Raw genomic sequence first — 17,655 nt, 5'->3', positions numbered from 1 at the left:
ACAAGGACAAGTTGGTTGGTTTCCTTGTCCTCACCTCGCCTCTGATTGATAACAGAACATTGACGATGATCAACGTGCATGATATCTCCCTTTTCTGGACTGAAACATACAAGGGCCATCTTGTGAATACTTGAAAGTGATGTCTCCCCCGAAGATGCTTCCCCTTGTCATAAATTTCAGTGTAGCCTTTACGACGGGATCCTATCCTCAGGTCGGTCGTCTACGCTATCCCACGGTTTCACCCTGTCTCTGCAAAAATGACTCACCTTCTACAGCTCCATTCTGGATATTCCCACAATTATATGCTCAACGGGTCAAGGTTGGGAAATACCGTCTTTTGCAGCCTCCAAAGTTTCACAGCCGCTCATAAATCCTGTAACTGCCTGCCTGCCTGCCTGCCTGCTTTCGTCCCCAATGCAACATTTTTTGCTCAAAACTTAACTACGGCTGAATTGTGGGTGTCTTCCCACGTCAAATAAGTTTCACTTTCCAATGTGATGCTAGCAAAAACGGGTCATTCATATTTAGATTGGACAAATTTTTTACCTGGTGAATTGCCTTGTATCCATTCCACAAATGCACTGAAATCTGCCCCTTTTTTCCTTTTTTGTTTTGCTTGGGGTGCTCGACACAGATTTAGGAGAACAGTGTGGTGTAGGAGAAGATGAGAAAAGCAATACAAAAGAGGTAATAATATTATTAAGTTAGCCATAAATATGAAGTCCCGTCACCTTTACAATGTTGGAAAATTGAACTCATCCTTTAAAAAGGGACACGAGGCAAAGCCTTTTTACAATACAACTGGAATAATGCCCAGCTGGACCATCTTGAAAATTGCCAGCTCATTCCCTTCTCCCTAGGGCTTCCTCATCTTCGACCTTGCGTATCTACAAAACCAGTAAAATGTATCATTTGATATAATGAGAGGAGACTATGCTAAACAAGCATATTTAAAATTTGTAAGGCCAGTTATACATACTCTATGTTCATGCCGCCTCTGTCTGATGAAGGTAACAGGCTGCTCTGAAGATCCGTCATCACTGTTGTGGCTTGTTCTGTTTGCTGTGATGCAGAGAGGGAGAGATTAATGAGATCATGCACTCAATATAACATGACAATGTAGTATGTTATTTGCATGACGACCATTGAACCAACATAGTGCTGTCTTCATAACAACCTTAGGTCCTGATGGACCCAACAAAGAATACCAGTTGCTAACTGATCAAACCTCTAAAGACGGATGTAAAAGAATTCAGGATGCTTAGAATGTATTTAGCAAAGGCTGTGACATAAGAATAAATGATGCATCATCATAGATTTCAAGAGGTCACCGCATTGTGTGATTGTTTCCTACAAGAATTTTAACCAAACAGAAACCTTTGTAGCCTTTCTTGCTAAATATATCGTTTATCAGAATTGTGTATTTACAAGCATGCGCATTTATCTCAGGTTTCTTCTTTTTTATATAAACACCCTTTTCTTACATAATCAACCAATTTTGGAGTATATTATTTTGCAAAAGAATTAGGTGTATTTTGCATTCTATATTTTATAATCCTCCTGATTTTCCATTTTTACTCCATAATTTAAGTTCTAAAACAGACATCTTTACTCAGTTCTATTAAGGCATATGGAGGATTAAACCTCCCTGAACAGAAAAAGATTTAAGAGATATACAGACAAAAGAAAAAATAGAGTTTACTTCTGCTAAACAAAATATGATTTCATGGGAGTCTCTTTTCATAGAAATTTCAACAGTGAAATGATATATAGAGTCAATGATTATATAGTATTATAATGAAGGTGTGTAGATTGAACGGATTATGTGATGAATCAGGATACATTGGTCATTTAAAAAATTTAACAAAAATCAAGGCCTATGAGTTACAGCATTAAGTTTGGATACCTCAAAATCAGCAAAAGCAACTGGCATGCCACCTTTAGCCCGAATCTTGAGCATATTGAATCCAGGATACCTGGAACCAGAAAGAATTGAAGTCAGCTGATTTTCTTATCTCTGTGTAGTAAAGAGACATTAGGGGTAAGGACAGGCTTAGAGGAAAAAAATACAAACACCAGAACTTTATTCTGCTGAGGAAAAGAATTTCAACCAAAAGACATCACTATGTAATGATTAGCACCGCAACTTACCGAGATAGAACTTGCTTCAGTTCATCTTCAGTGCAATTTGGACCTAGATTTGCTATAAACAAAGTAGAGCATGGTTGAGCACCTTCATCAACATTCCTTTCCAACTGCTCCTGCAGTAACCATCAAAATTAAGTGCAAGTTCAAAAAATATTTGACAGAAGTAACTTAGAAGAAAGTGCTTCTTGAATTTTTTCTTAAAGACCACAATCTCTTTGCAAACTTAATCCTCTATGATAAAATATTCGAGACACACATGCTGTCTTGAATAAGCCACATATGCCTTCTACAAAAGAGCTTCAAATGCTTATATGATGATGGAAAGCAGAATAAAGTGGTTTTTACTTACATTTGCAGCTGCTACAGCATTTTCTGGATCCACTATTGTCTCACTGCACATTACCAGACAATAAGGTAAACTTAGTAATGCAATAAAAAATCCACAGGGTTAATTAAAAAAGCACTTCCTTCATTGTTTACGTGTAATACAAAGTTTTTCTCACTCTTTATGCCTGATATAGAGAAGCTTAAAATATTAGACTTTAAACTAAACAATAATGTATCTCCAGAGTGCTTCCAACCTCTTTACAGTTCTCAAATCACCCTTGTTTGAAGAATTAGCGTCGTCAGTCCCAGATGGTTCTTCAGTGTCACTGCCTCCTGAATATGGAAAATCATGCTAACATGAGTAGGTGATGAAAGGATCATGTTGAAGAAGCATAGCCACCCTCATGTAGAATCATAGATATGCACATTTTTTGTTTTACATTTTTTTTTCACCACAATTTTAAAAAGGGGAAAGATTGAGAGGAATTTTATGAGCTTACCATCATCACTTGATGTTTCTTGGGTATTGGCTGATGCCTTGGTTCTTTTATCAATAACAACATAAGGACCACTATCTGAGAAAGGAAAAGTTAAGCATCCTATGATAGTTTTGGAGATGAATGGCATTAAAGTTTTGGAGATGAATGGCATTAAAGTTTTGGAGATGAATGGCATTAAAGTTTCAACCAATAGAACAGCTTAAGACATTACTTACCTGGTTTCCTTTTTCTCCTTGAATTTGATCTGGCTAGTTCAATATGCAGAACAGATCCTGCTTGAGGATCAAACTTTACACCCTAAAACATGGTCATTGAAAGAATGAACAGAATAAAAAGACATAGAAATCTCCGCAAGCTTCAAGTATTTTTATTACTGGACAATACTCACATTTAATGCATGCATTGCTGCAATTGCAGATTGATGATTGAGAAAAGTTGCAAATGCAACAACCTGTGATCACAAGATGCAGCCCCCATTACATTATCTTCCCAAAGACTACTAGTCTTAAAAATGTGCAAGAGCATAATGAACTTTACACAAACAATAAATTTCTGCTTAGATTATTAAATAATAAGCAAGTGTCAACGAGTATATAAAAGGGCAGCAACTTCTACTCTTTTTCCCCTTTGTATCATTGTTTTGTAGTGGTGTTTTTTTTTTACTACCGAAGAACCTGGGAAGAAATATTGAACAATGACATGATCATAAAACAAAATGCAGACCATACAAATATAAAAATTGACCAGTATTATTATTAGATAATAAAGAAGTGTTTTTGGCTTTCTCAAAATTAGCTAAAAAAATGGGCAAATAGTTAAAATGTAACAGAAATTCAAACATAACTGCTCCATATAAAAAGAAAGATCATGCATTTGTTGTTGGCAAACCATTTTAATTAAATCCAAATGTACTTCTGCAGAATTAGCTAGAAATAGGAGGCTTGAACTTCACATTGCTTACAAAAATTCTACCCAAATAAGACTCAGTTAAACTATTTCTAAAGTCAAATGGTCCCCATAAAAAAAGAATTAATTAAACTCTCAGTCCTCATTGCAATTTCTCGTTAAGAATGAATGAACTTTCTCCGAAACCAAACAGAAAGTAAAAGAATTTGCAAAATAAATGTTACTCCTATTTACCTGGTTGCCTCGGCCAGTGTACTTCAGCTGGCAAGAGTCGAAGCCGGCGCGTCGCCGAAAGAGGTTGTGTATCTCACGAGCCTTGACGTCGTCCGGGAGCCCCGAAACGAAGAGCGTGTTGATCAAGTTGCGGTCTTGGTCAGGTTGAAGGTAGTAGGGATCGTACTCGTATGGCGGGCGCGACATTGGATTGTTGTTGTAGAGTCCTCCTAGGAGAGATTGATGGGCACCTAGGACTAGAGATAGCTTGGTGGCGTTATCTCCGGCGGCGGCGGAGACGAGAGTTCGAGGGGTTTAGAGAGGAGGAGGACAGCGGACGGAAGCTCAATTTTTAATTTCCTTTTTTTCCTCTCACATTTTTCTTATATGGAATTTACCAAAATATCAATTTTTTCAGGTCGTTTACAAACGGAAGCTGACGGAGATTCACGGCGAATTGGCATTTGAAGGTCTCCTGGTATATATATTATTATATATTATTATTTTATTTTATTTTAAATATTAATAATTTATAATTTATTTAAAATATGACTAATTAATAATTTAAATATTAATATTTTATTTACAATTTAAATGTTATTATGATTATTTGTTTTTATTTTATTTTATTTTTAAAAATTAAAAAATCATAATTTATTTAAAATATTAATCGTTGATCATTTAAATATTAATATTTTATTTATACTTAATAATTAATATTTTAAAATATGAATATTTTATATATAGTTTAAATGTTATTATGATTATTTATTTTTATTTTATTTTTAAATATTAATAATTCATAATTTATTTAAAATATTAATACTTTATTTATAGTTTAATCTTCAATATTTTAAAATATTAATATTGTATTTATAATTTAAATGTTATTATGAATATTTATTTTATTATTTTTTAAATATTAATAATTTGTAATTTATTTAAAATATTAGTAATTGATCATTTAAATATTTATATTTTATTTACAAATATTAATATGGGTAGGATTGTAAATTTCTAAACTTATGAGAGATAATTTAGTTTTAATAATTTTTGAAACTATTCCATCAAACATGGAATAGTTAATACCAAGGGAGTTGGGTGTAGTTTTTTTTTTTTTATTTGAGAAAAGGAGATTTGAAGTTTATTTTTTTGAAAGGGAAATTATGTACTAATCAATGAACTAAATAAAGATTTTGAAATTTTTTTACTAATTTTGAGGAATAGGTAAAATGGGAGAATTACTATTTCTTGTCAAATTGCCAATCAAATAAGAGGAGCAAATAGTAACTGGGAATAGAGGGGGAATACCATTCCCTACACCAAACGTGTAGTATCAGATTAGTTTCAAATAAAAGTCTACTGTTAAGGGTTCGGTCAAACTAAATAGAAAGGTTAACGGCACTGAATGCATATTTTAAAAGAGTTTGTAGGATTTTGATTTATATTTATTGTTTTCTATGCTTTGAATATTGATGCTAATCCAAAACGAAAAAGAATATCGACTAGAAAAATGAACATATTTAATTAACTTCTTCCTAATTTATGTTTAATTTCCTTCATTTGGTATTCATACCATAATGAGCTTATATTTAATTTCTTGTCTCTACATTTTTCGGTAATAATTTATGTCTATACTTTACTTAGCTTTTATCTTTATTTTTGGGTTTAAAAGTTCTATAATAAAATTCTTGCTCGATTAATTTTGTACTTATAGTTGGTATCTTAGTTATGGCTCTCACACGAGATCCACATGGAGGCCATGATTGCCCTTACCAGTTACCAGTAATTACTCTAGATGGATGCAGAGAGATATTTACCTTTAGCACCTACTTTTATCTCTAGAAAACTCCCATGACTTAACTCGATTGCATGGTATCTTAAACTAAATCCCCTCATTTTGCAAACATTATGCTGGCCAGCTTGATGCTAGGCATAGGATTCTCTTGTTTCCACTTTGTGAGACTAACTTCGTTTTTTCTTATATTTGTGGGATCATGCAAAAGAATTGGTTAAACAACAAAGTAAATTGGGTTTTTCAAATCATGGATCTTAGCAATATGACATTATTCCACCCATTGGAGAAAAAGCTAAGATTATCCCAAACTATTTGTTGACAAATGAAGGTTTGGCTCTGACATATGGCTTCCAAGGTCACATGCCAAAAGCCTTCAATCTTGCATTAGAAGTGTGTCCCCCCCCCTCTGTGTTGACTAGTGACTACTGCACCATATCCATGTGCCTTTACTTTTCGGTATAAAGCACTGTCAATGACATTGAAGCAGTCCAGAAATCATGAGGACCCATCATCATCAGCTAGTGAATTGTATGAATTATGTTATCTTTTCCTTCTTCAATTATTTAATCTTGAATCTTGGTTTAGTTATACACCAGGGCCACAAGGCCCACAACTTGCTGAACAAAATGTAACCAGTGGCCAGTGCATTACTCTCCCTAAGTTCATTTCCTCAAAATGAACCACAAAAAAGAAACCATTCAAAGCCAATATGGAACAATAAAGGAAAACCACTTAAAATAGAAAGAGTGAAACTGAAAGACCATACCATAACCAAAAACAGGGAAAAATCCAAATCAACCATCAAGGACAATATACCAGACTGTTTTAATATACAGTCACCTAGCCAAAGATTATCAACTGTTCACTGAAAACAATGGCTTGCTTGGGCTGGTGCATATCTCATTACACAGTACTGGAAGTAACAAAATTCTCAAATACCAAAGAAAAAGGAAAGAAAATCGTCAGAAAAAAGATCAGATGATCTGAGCAACAAATTCCTCTACCTACCATTCAGAACTACCACTTGCAAACTGCCATTCAATTATATGATTAAAGGGATCAAACCAAACATCTTTGGCAATTTAAAACTTTTTAAAGAAGAAATTAACCCCAATATTAAATTAAAGAACACTTAGAAACAAACAAATAAACAAAAAAATTGAGATCATACTAAGACCAATAACTCAAATTAAACCCCACAAAAAATAAACCAAAAAAAAAAAAAGAAGAAACCCACAATTATGAAGAAGATGAAGGTCCAGTTCCAGTCATCAAGGCAGCAGATTCTTCATCATACAAATCATCAGTTCTCCTCAGGGTAGCGTGGACCAGAATGATAACCACACCAATCAAAACAGACACCAAAATATTAAGCGTGGCATGAGTCAAAAGCAAGAACACAATGGTCAAAACGCCCAAGACGATCAGCACCACACGATCGTCGATCGTACGGCTGAAAACAACTATGGGTTCATCGCGCAGGAAGTACAAGAACAACCAAGCGGCCATCATAACTATGAAGACTATGAGGGAGATGGGGTGCCATAAAAGGCTAAGAAAAAGTACGAATAGCACGATTATGGCGTAGTTCATGCGGAAGTAAGCTACGTTAGTTCTCACTCTGGAAATGGCTTCGGAGAGGTTCCCGGGGAAGTTGATGGAGCGGATGTTGAACATGAGCTTCCATGGACGTCGAGTTCCGAGGCCTTCTTTGATACGTTCCTTGGCTCGAGATAGGTATTCGAGGTTCGTCGCGGGTCCTGGCGATGAGGAGGTCGGGATTGTGCCGTAGGATGCCATGTTTTTTGGCTGGAAGTTTGAAGGTTTGACCTTTTTTTTTGGGGAAGAAGATCGAGACTGAGAAGGAAACGAGAGGGACGTAGGGGAGGTGGGGGTTAAGGAATAAAAGTATTGATGAAAAAGGGGGGGTGGGTTTTTAATGTGATTGCGAGGTCCATTGCTTTACCATACATATCTCACGGTTCATAATTATTTAGATATTTGCTGATTTTTATTGCATTTTTTCTAACCTATCAAATTATGCCACGTTAGCATTAACAACCTTTATTGGATATCTACTTTTGCTAACAAATTCATTTTACTATATATAGATATTTGTTGATGTAGGATGGGGCTGCAGTAATTCTTAATTTCTACATAAAAGATATGGATCCAGCCAATTCAAATTTGTTTGTTAGAACATTTAATAATGTACGTTTTTTATTCTTAATTTGAACATCAAACATTGATAATATATAAAAGGAGAAAAACATTAATGATGTATTTCTATATGCACATCTTTATCATATAGTCTTAGTGAAATTCCTAATTATCTCTAAAGGATGACGGTAGAAAGTTTATCAAAATATTTGAATCATTTAAAAAGATACTTCTCTATTCTTACTTACATTAGTTCTGAAGAACATTACTACTGAATATTGTTTAGGAGCATATTGTTTCGGTGTGATGGAATCACTGGCCACCGGATCCGTGTACTATATTGGTCCTACGGTCTAGATTTTGTAAGATTATGCGTGATGATGGACTTGAGCTACATGGTAACATGTCTGAGTTTTGGATATTAAACAACTTTGTTAGATATTTTTTAGTAGTAATATGTTTATTTTATTACAATCAATATGAAGAAGCCGACACATCCAACTACCCTTCAAAGAAGGATAAGTTGGCGTCTTGTGCGGATAAGACCACACTAAAACGTTGTAGGGACGGCACGGGTAAAGCGACGGTAAGTTACCAACGAGGCCGGCCACTTCGTCCACGTGGCATGTTGGTAGCTCTGGCAAAGTTGTACAAGCTTTTTCCCTCCCTTTGCGGTTGTCTTTGCTAAATCCGGAATCACAGTGTCTGCGCACGTGGATTCTAGACGAGTTTTTGGAACAACCAACCAATCGAGTTTCGAGACGTGGGTGAGGAAGAGTGACACATTGGCTGGAGGATTTTTGAATATTGATTCAAATTAAACAGAAAATGCCATTGGCATGTCGGAAGGAAGATTTTGCAGATCAACACGTTGTTGTTAGGACAAATTTTTGTGAATGTCAGTTTATGTGACAAATGTTTGATAGCATATGTTTTGTAATTCAGATGCCAGCTCCGCTTATCAATATCGGATGAATGGAATCATTTAGGTCACTTTTGCTATTGTGAAAGCTAATTATTATAGCTGAGAGTTATCCTTTAAGACTGATTTATTTCTTCAGAGGAACTTCGCTCATGATCCCTACAGTGAGTTTCTAAAAAAAAAAAAAATTTTTTTTGTCTGCTAATTATCCATATAAATAATTTTTTATATTAATCTTGACTTTGTTTTTCTATACATAAAATCTGAACTATAGAAGCGATTCAGTTATAAAATCAGGACAACCCGTTGTACTTCATATAATTTATGCATTTTTAGAAGAAAGACCTTTCACCATTAATTGTTTTTTTTTAAATTTCAGTTTCAATCGAACATTAAATTAGATTAATTTTGATTGAGACGTTAGACATCCGAAGGTTTTGTTTTCTGTCGGTCCACTTTGATCGATATAATTTACAAATTTTCAAAATTCTAAGTAAGAGCAATGGGAATATAGTGTGGATGTGGGACCGATTTGACAAATTAAAGTTCTGTTAGAAAGACATGATGAAAGTTATCGTTAATATTTTGTATATAGATAATCTTCTTTAATATCTAATTTATACATACAAATCAAAATTTCATTACAAATATAAATGATGAAAGTTACCTCTAATATTTGTGTATATAATCTTCCATAATACTTAATTTACACGCAAACAAAGACTTGTAATTTAATCTCCATTAATGTAAGTAAGAGTAATGAGACGATGTCTTAGATTTAAAAATTAAACTTTCATGTTCAAATCTCATCATATATAAGTTTCATCTAAATTTATATTGAATTTGTCTAATTATACATGAATTTGTAGGTTGATTTATCTCATTGAATTTTTTTATTTCCTTTACATGTAATTTCATTAAAAAAAAAACTTGTAATTTGACATTTGATTGCCTAATTGTGACCTCATTGGGTTGACGAAGATGGAGTGAATGAGCTCTTGAAAACTCGCTTCGGAGTCGAATTTCTTGCCTTCATGCTTGGAATTTAGCCTATCTCTCTCTTCCCCTTCTAAAATTGAAAATAAAAAAAAATAAAAATTTAATTTTTAATCTTTAGATAACTTAATTTTTTTTTTTTAGTCTTCAGTGTCTGGAAGTGTTTATTGCAGAGGTAGAGGATCTACAGATGATGACTTAAAAGAAATGGCGATGAGTTCCTTTTTTTCGTTTATTAAAAAAAAATAAAGAGAAAGAGTAATTATTTTTTTTTAAATTTGTTGTAATATGTTTTTCTTTATTAGTGAAAAATTTTTAAAAATGAGTCATGGTGTAAAATATTTTCTATAAATTGATTCAAATGATATAAAATATATTTTTTAATTTATTTAAATAGTACAAAAATTAAATTTTTTAATAAAATATTTTATGCAGAAAAAATTTTGTTATAACAAGTTATTTTTCGATTATAAAACGGACCCTTAACTGAATTTATCAAATCATCTGTCGTCAATTTGAATATGTGGGTAATACATCCATCCTCTTTGCATAACATGTGAAGAGAAAGTGTGAAAATGATGTTGCTTTTTCTCTAACTTTTTAAAGTCATTCTCCTATAATTCCTAAAAAGTTGGCAGAGGGCCACTATAAATTGCTCCCAATATATAGCATTCTTATGCAAAAAAAAAAAAAAAAAAATACATTTAATTAGACAAATAACTGTGAATTAATAGGTATAAATTTATTTTACCTCCAATTTTTCAGCAGGTCTCACTATTCTCATTCAAATTAATTTGACAAAATGGAATAAGGAGTTTGACTAATTAATGAATTCATTTGCTGTCTAAAAATTGCACTTGAACTTTCCAAACAAAAAAGGGCGAGAAACAGCATAATTTCAATTCCCACATATTAACCTAAGAGCACCATATTTATGGACAAGATAAATACCTACCATAAATTGTCAAATTTGATAATATCGTCAGGTCAGCCCTTAATCTATGTGGTGGTCTCAAGTTTCTTAGGTGACCTCAAACAGATGTAATCTATCTACTAAAGGTTCCAATTTTTTTTGTTTTTTTGTGGCAGGGAAAAGTGTGATTTGAGTTTAAGAAACTTCAACTTCAAGTGAAAAACTTGTCAAAGACTTGGTGATTGCAGCTAAGATTAAGAATGGAGAATTCCACAAGTTTTTCCAAGGCGCCAACCCCATTCAATTGCATCCCAAGTTACCATTGCTTCTTCAATAGCAACTTCAGCCTCGCCTACCTTTAAATACTCGAGGATGATATGACAAATTTTATTTCATGTCAAAACCAAACTCACCATTTAAGTAGCTTCTCTCTGCCTGTCTCTTTGTCTCTTTGATAGCTATTTGAAGGTTCTGAGCAATGGAGGGAAAACAAAAGTTCCTCCATGGAACACTTGAAGCTACAATTTTTGATGCAACACCTTACATACCTCCATTTCCATTGAATGTAAGTGCCAATTTGATTGCAGTGTATTGGAAAATTCTGTAAATAGATTTTTCTACGAGAAGTTAGTAGTAGGTTCATTGCAATTACTATAGCACTTGACAATTGGTGAAGTTATTCTCACCCTTAAGGTTGAGTTAATATCTCCCTTGCTTGAGAGACTTGAAATTTCGAGATCAAATCTTAGGCTAGCAACTTCTAATTATATACCTGAAGGCTTTTGTAAAGCTATCCTGACATGTTTTCTTTCTTCCTTCTTCCCAATTCTGACTATACGTTTTGTAGTGTGTACTTGCAAATGGAAAGCCAACCTATGTGACCATCAAACTGGACAATAAGAAGGTAGCAAAGACAACCCTTGAGCGTGATCGTGTTTGGAACCAAACCTTCCAAATTCTCTGTGCTCATCCACCTGATTCAACCATCACCATTACAATGAAAACCAAGTGCTCAATCTTAGGAAAATTCTGTATCCAGGCAGGACAAATACTAAATGAAGCTAGTTTGATCAGCGGGTTCTTTCCTCTCCAAATGGAAAATGGTAAAACGAACCCAGAACTCAAGCTAAGGTTCATGTTGTGGTTCAAACCAGCAGAGTTTGAACCAACCTGGGGTGAAGTACTTAAATATGGAGGATTCCAGGGTCTTAGAAATGCTACATTTCCTCAACGGTCCAATTGCCATGTCATGCTCTATCAAGACGCACATCATAGCTCTGAATTTCAGCCTCCGTTTTCTCTCTGTGGTAGTCCAAGAAAATTATGGGAGGATGTATACAAGGCCATTGAGGGTGCAAAGCATTTAATTTACATTGCAGGCTGGTCTTTCAATCCGAAGATGGTTCTGGTAAATGAAACATATTGTCACAATGATCCATCAAAATTAATCCTTTCCTCTTACTCTCTAATCTATTTTCTCTTTGAAACAGGTCCGAGATCCTCAAACTAATATTCCACATGCAAAAGGAATAAAGCTTGGTGAATTGTTGAAACGAAAAGCTGAAGAAGGTGTTGCAGTAAGAGTTATGCTTTGGAATGATGAAACTTCCTTACCATTTATCAAGAACAAAGGAGTAATGAGAACACACGATGAAGATGCTTTTGCGTACTTCAAACACACCAAAGTCAGATGCAAGTTATGCCCAAGATTGCACCATAAGTTCCCAACACTCTTTGCTCACCATCAAAAGACTATAACTGTTGATGCTAGAACTTATAGTACTTCTTCAGTAAACGATAGGGAAATCATGAGCTTTGTCGGTGGAGTAGATCTTTGCGATGGCCGGTATGATACAGAGCAACATTCCTTGTTTCGCACACTTAATACAGGAGCTCATTGTTTTGATTTCTATCAAACAAATATATCTGGAGCCAGCCTTCACAAAGGAGGACCAAGGGAACCATGGCACGATGCTCACGCCTGCATAACTGGGGAAGCTGCTTGGGATGTGCTGGCCAATTTTGAGCAAAGATGGACGAAGCAATGTGACCCTTCTTTGTTATTGCCTACAAGCTCCATACCGAATCTCATACGCCAGCCTTTTGCTTCAAGCATTTCCAACGACAGGAATTGGAAGGTACAAGTATTTAGATCAATTGACCATGTCTCGGTTAGCCAGTTGTCTAAAAACTTAACTGTTGAGCAAAGCATCCATGAAGCCTACGTGGAAGCAATAAGGCGGGCGGAGAGGTTCATATACATTGAAAACCAATATTTCATTGGGGGATGCCATTTATGGGATAAAGATAAGCACTCTGGCTGTAGAAATTTGATTCCCGTAGAGATTGCACTTAAGGTGGCAAGCAAAATCAAAGCAAAGGAGAGGTTTACCGTGTATATTTTGATACCAATGTGGCCTGAAGGAGTACCTGACAGTGAACCAGTTCAGGATATATTGCACTGGACTAGAGAAACAATGTCAATAATGTACAAATTGATTGGAGAATCCATAAAGGAAAGCGGCGAGCCAGGGCACCCGAGAGACTACCTTAACTTCTTCTGTCTTGCAAACAGGGAAACACAGAGCAAAGAAGAGTTCGTTCCTCCTCATTCCCCTCAACCTTCAACACAATACTGGAATGCCCAAAAGCATAGGAGGTTCATGGTGTATGTCCACTCCAAGGTCATGATAGGTAATGCCCCATTAATTAACTTTTCCATTTGATAAAATTGTCAAATATTTAAGCCATTTCATGAGTTAGATTCTTCTTAAAATATTGTTACAAATGAAAAGGTAATGACAATCTTGATTCACGATTAACGGTGTTTGTTGCTGCTACTTCCAGTGGATGATTTGTACATTCTAATAGGATCTGCAAACGTAAACCAAAGATCCATGGACGGGCGACGAGACACAGAAATTGCAATAGGATGCTACCAGCTGCCAGAAAATCCTGAAAGCAATAATTCCACAACTCCCAGAGATATCCATGCCTATCGAATGTCGCTATGGTATGAGCACACTGGACTTGCCGATGACGTATTCCTGGAGCCACAGAGCCTGGAATGTGTACAGAAGGTGCGTTCACTGGGCGACCAAATGTGGCAAATTTATGCCAATGAAGAAGAAATTGCGGACATGGAAGGAGTGCACCTAGTCACTTACCCCGTTAACGTGACGGTGGATGGTTTGACTGAAGATGTTGCCGATGGCGGTGGGAATTTTCCTGACACGAAATCCCCCGTGAAGGGAAGACGATCGAAAATGCTGCCACCCATTTTCACTACTTAGTTATGGAAATATTATTTAAGCTCAACAGGACTTACATTCTAACTGTCATTGTAACGAGCCGTGTATTACGGTCCTGTCCTTTTATGGGCTCCAAATCCCAAAGGAAGAATGCAAATCACGGCCCTGTTACGGAACCTTTGATTTGTTGTAAAGATTGAAACGCAAGCAAAAGGGAAAAAAATAAGACAACAATTATTTATTATTATCACGATAATATTTGTCTTTAATTAATTACTCGTCCTACTTTTACTAAAATTTATCAATCTTGTTTCTCATTCCAAGTAAAATTGGTTCAACAAAAACTTGTTCTACGAATCTATTTTAAACAAGGCTCCAAAGAAGTAGATGAAAATTCTTTCTCAAAGAGATCAATTTCATAAATAATTTAATGTTTCACTTATTTACATATACTTTAAGATATTTCTTTTAGTACATATACATATAGATATTTTAAATTTATTTTCTTGTAACCTCTCAAATTTATAATGCATCAAATCTTAACTAATCGTAAATAGTTTCATTCATCTTTATAATTCAAGGTAAAATACATTGACTCTTTTAATTTTTGACCATAATTACATGCAAGTCCATTAGTTTTCAAAATGAATATTTTGTCATAAACATGTAAATGTCTTTAATATTTACAATGAAATGTCTAAAATGCCTTTTGTTTTTTTTTCACTATTTTTCTTTCTTTCTGGCCAATCGGCGATGCTTTTTTACCCCGACCATTAAGCCAGGGGAGTACCAAGACTAGTTCTCTCTGGGAAGCACGCATCCAAAGGAGCGCGATTTAGTCGGATTTGGCCAGATCCGGCCATGGGATGATAGTTCAGTGAGAGGTAGGGTAGAGTTTTTTTTTTGAAATATTATAATTTGATAATTTTTAAAATTAATGAAAGATAAAATTATCTTTTCAATATTATCATGTTATCAAATTAATGAAAACATTAACGATTGACTATGACTAGACTTATATGTTAAGTAGTTATTTAAAAAAAATAAACGACTGGACTTATGTGTTCATTGAAAGATATTATTTTAAGATGGATTGTACATTTCTAAAATTAATGGACTCGTTTGGATTTATGGTTAAAACTTAAGAGTGTTAGTGTATTTTACCCTTTCATTTATATACCAAATTAAAACTTTCCTTTTAAGTTACTTACATTAAAATATTAATCTTCTTCTATGATTATTTTTACAGTTATATTGGTTATTTGCATGGAAACATAAAGTTAAAGAACATGAAGCTTCATTACATCCGCAAATTTCTATATATTTTATATATTGAGCTAAAAGAATCCATTAAGTCCTACTTGATTTTGAAAGGTCAAAGTAAATTATTAATGCCATTCTCTACCATTAGTTTTCCCTCTGCAATCCGGTAGTACAGAAGCAAACTCTTTCAAGATTGTGGCTTGTAGCATATCTCGTAAGTTTTGTCTATCGGTAAGCTTAGGAAGCTGATTATCTCTTCTTCTACCTGCAACCCTGGTTACCTTAAAAATGAAATTAAAACTATTGGATCTCATCACATAGGAAGACTTTCAAAAGAATTTGGTGAAGGAACATCGAGTAAGAGAAGTCACACCAGCAAATTATGGCACATAACAGGTTTTTACTAGATCAACTTTGGTAGGAAGACTACCTCGAAAATCATACAAGTGAAGTTTCCTCTATGTGGCATGAGCTACTCACCTCGTCTCTGTCTCAGGACACAAACTCGTTGCAATAGAAGTCAGGTATTAAAACTTCTTTGTGCCTAGATTCAGTAAAAATCCAACATTGGCTTAAAAGCCTTCCATCTTCTAGTTATGGAACATTTGTTTTGATTGATGAGATTCCAGGAGTTACTAAGAAAGAACAAGGAAATCCTTGTTGTCAACACCATAACATTGCATGGTTTTGTTATCATATTATTATTATATATTTAAATAAAATAAATAATTAATTAATTAATCAAAAAATTACAAATTAATTAAAATTTAGTTTTTTTTATTTAAAAAAGAGAGATTTGAACTCTATTCTTTTTTAGAGGAAGATTTTACCCCAACCAATAAATCAAATGCTCAAATGTTAATTAAAATCTAGTTATCTATTCTTTATATTAAGATAATTATATAAATTTTCAAGTTAGTGTTACTGTACAATATCATTATTTAATTAGACTACAACACTTCATTGGAATTATAGTATAATAATATTAGTTACTTAAAGTTAGATTATAATTAGGATTAGTTACTTAAAATTAGATTATGATTAGGATTAAGCTTATATATATATACCTCATTCACTTATGTAATACATACAATATTATAATACAAGATTTCTTTTGTGCTAATAGTCTATCAGAGATATTTAAGAATTTTGTTATCTCTCTCGGGTTTGTGTTAGCAGCGTGAGAATTTTAGAAGAAGCAATGGCGTCGACTTCGAAGAAGATAATCTTGAGGAGCTCCGATGGAGAGACGGTCGAGGTGGAGGAAGCGGTGGCCGTTGAGTTGCAGACGATCAAGCACATGATCGAAGACGATTGCGCGGACAACGAGATCCCTATCCCCAACGTCACCAGCGAGATCTTGGCCAAGGTCCTCGAGTACTGCAAGAAGCACGTGGACAAGGGAAAGATGGGCGAGGATGAACTAAAGGCGTGGGATGCTGATTTTGTCAAGGTTGACCAAAATATCCTCTACCATCTCGTCTTGGCTGCCAACTATTTGAACATCCAGAGCTTGTTGGACTTGATTTGCCAAACTGTTGCTGACATGATAAAGGGAAAGACACCTGAGGAGATTCGCAAGACCTTCAACATTGAGAATGATTTCACCCCTGAGGAAGAAGAGGAGATTAGGAGGGAGAACCAGTGGGCATTCGAGTGATTGGGTAGCTTCTGCTTGTCAAGATGGGGAAAGTTGAAACATTGGATTAATTTTCCTTTTAGTTATTTTGTTTTATGTTTAGTTCTTGGTTCTACAGATCACTTCACAACTTGGAAAATAGATAAGTAATATATAAAATTTATATCATTCATATTTTGTTAAGTTTTGATTCTTTTTTATTTTGTCGTGCTTCTAAATTTCAATTATCAAAAGATTAAATCACGTAAATTTTTGTGTCATTGTAAATTTACTTAATTTCCTTTTATATTTTTATTGTGTAAGATTTGAGATTAATTTATTATTTTCACAACAGACATTATTCTCTACTTATCAAATTAATTCTTGTTATTTTTGTCTGAAACTATCATTATATGACAGTATATGTCTATTTATTTTTTTTCAAATTAGATGAAATAACCCTTTCAATAATAAATCTTCCAAGGCCATGATTGTTAAAGGAAGAAAAAAAGAAAGAGAGAAAAATAATATTGGCTTTAAATTTCTAGCTACTAGGTTCTTGTTGTTTTTGGGAAACTAAAACTTGTATAGAGTTATAATTTTTGAAACTTGTAAGGGGTATTTTGGTTTTTATAATTTT

The 17,655-nt window shown here is 34.2% G+C and overlaps 4 protein-coding genes across 5 annotated transcripts; 2 read left to right on the top strand and 2 right to left on the bottom strand.

Annotated features, from left to right (window-relative positions):
• LOC18596122 (protein WHI4) lies at window positions 451-4,542 on the bottom strand. Of its 2 annotated transcripts, none has more exons than XM_007024399.2 (10): window positions 4,116-4,542; window positions 3,364-3,426; window positions 3,191-3,272; window positions 2,976-3,050; window positions 2,730-2,808; window positions 2,498-2,540; window positions 2,152-2,261; window positions 1,907-1,976; window positions 980-1,062; window positions 451-887 (listed from the first exon to the last, which is right to left on the bottom strand). In XM_007024399.2, exons 1-10 carry the CDS (start codon window positions 4,299-4,301, stop codon window positions 857-859), a joined length of 822 nt encoding a protein of 273 aa, XP_007024461.1. In that variant the 5' UTR covers window positions 4,302-4,542; the 3' UTR covers window positions 451-856. The 2 variants fall into 2 exon arrangements, with proteins under 2 accessions (XP_007024461.1, XP_007024462.1); XM_007024400.2 differs by having other exon boundaries at window positions 2,152-2,255.
• Window positions 6,637-7,822, bottom strand: LOC18596121 (PRA1 family protein F2). The gene has a single exon (XM_007024398.2). The coding sequence runs from the start codon at window positions 7,690-7,692 to the stop codon at window positions 7,132-7,134; it is 561 nt and encodes a 186-aa protein (XP_007024460.2). The 5' UTR covers window positions 7,693-7,822; the 3' UTR covers window positions 6,637-7,131.
• On the top strand, window positions 11,293-14,390 carry LOC18596120 (phospholipase D alpha 4). Its single transcript, XM_018123185.1, has 4 exons — window positions 11,293-11,448; window positions 11,731-12,291; window positions 12,374-13,577; window positions 13,731-14,390. The coding sequence occupies exons 1-4, from the start codon at window positions 11,362-11,364 to the stop codon at window positions 14,174-14,176; spliced, it is 2,298 nt and encodes a 765-aa protein (XP_017978674.1). The 5' UTR covers window positions 11,293-11,361; the 3' UTR covers window positions 14,177-14,390.
• On the top strand, window positions 16,521-17,166 carry LOC18596119 (SKP1-like protein 1A). The gene has a single exon (XM_007024396.2). It carries the CDS (start codon window positions 16,599-16,601, stop codon window positions 17,055-17,057), a length of 459 nt encoding a protein of 152 aa, XP_007024458.2. The 5' UTR covers window positions 16,521-16,598; the 3' UTR covers window positions 17,058-17,166.

The sequence above is a fragment of the Theobroma cacao genome, chromosome 6, assembly GCF_000208745.1.
Source record: "Theobroma cacao cultivar B97-61/B2 chromosome 6, Criollo_cocoa_genome_V2, whole genome shotgun sequence".
Taxonomy (NCBI): Eukaryota; Viridiplantae; Streptophyta; class Magnoliopsida; order Malvales; family Malvaceae; genus Theobroma; species Theobroma cacao.
Note: the sequence above shows the minus strand (reverse complement) of the source record. Positions and strands in the feature narration are given on the sequence as shown.

Bases quoted from the DNA above. Each gene is read 5' to 3' on its own strand.
- LOC18596121 (XM_007024398.2), bottom strand. From the start codon at position 7,692: ATGGCATCCTACGGCACAATCCCGACCTCCTCATCGCCAGGACCCGCG.
- LOC18596122 (XM_007024399.2), bottom strand. From the start codon at position 4,301: ATGTCGCGCCCGCCATACGAGTACGATCCCTACTACCTTCAACCTGAC. The intron at 2,541-2,729 runs GTTGGAAGCACT...GGTAATGTGCAG, and splicing joins GATTTGAGAACTGTAAAGAG to TGAGACAATAGTGGATCCAG. The intron at 1,063-1,906 runs GTATCCAAACTT...TCTGCATCACAG, and splicing joins TTGCTTTTGCTGATTTTGAG to CAAACAGAACAAGCCACAAC.
- LOC18596120 (XM_018123185.1), top strand. From the start codon at position 11,362: ATGGAGGGAAAACAAAAGTTCCTCCATGGAACACTTGAAGCTACAATT. The intron at 11,449-11,730 runs GTAAGTGCCAAT...TACGTTTTGTAG, and splicing joins TACCTCCATTTCCATTGAAT to TGTGTACTTGCAAATGGAAA. The intron at 13,578-13,730 runs GTAATGCCCCAT...TGCTACTTCCAG, and splicing joins CCACTCCAAGGTCATGATAG to TGGATGATTTGTACATTCTA.
- LOC18596119 (XM_007024396.2), top strand. From the start codon at position 16,599: ATGGCGTCGACTTCGAAGAAGATAATCTTGAGGAGCTCCGATGGAGAG.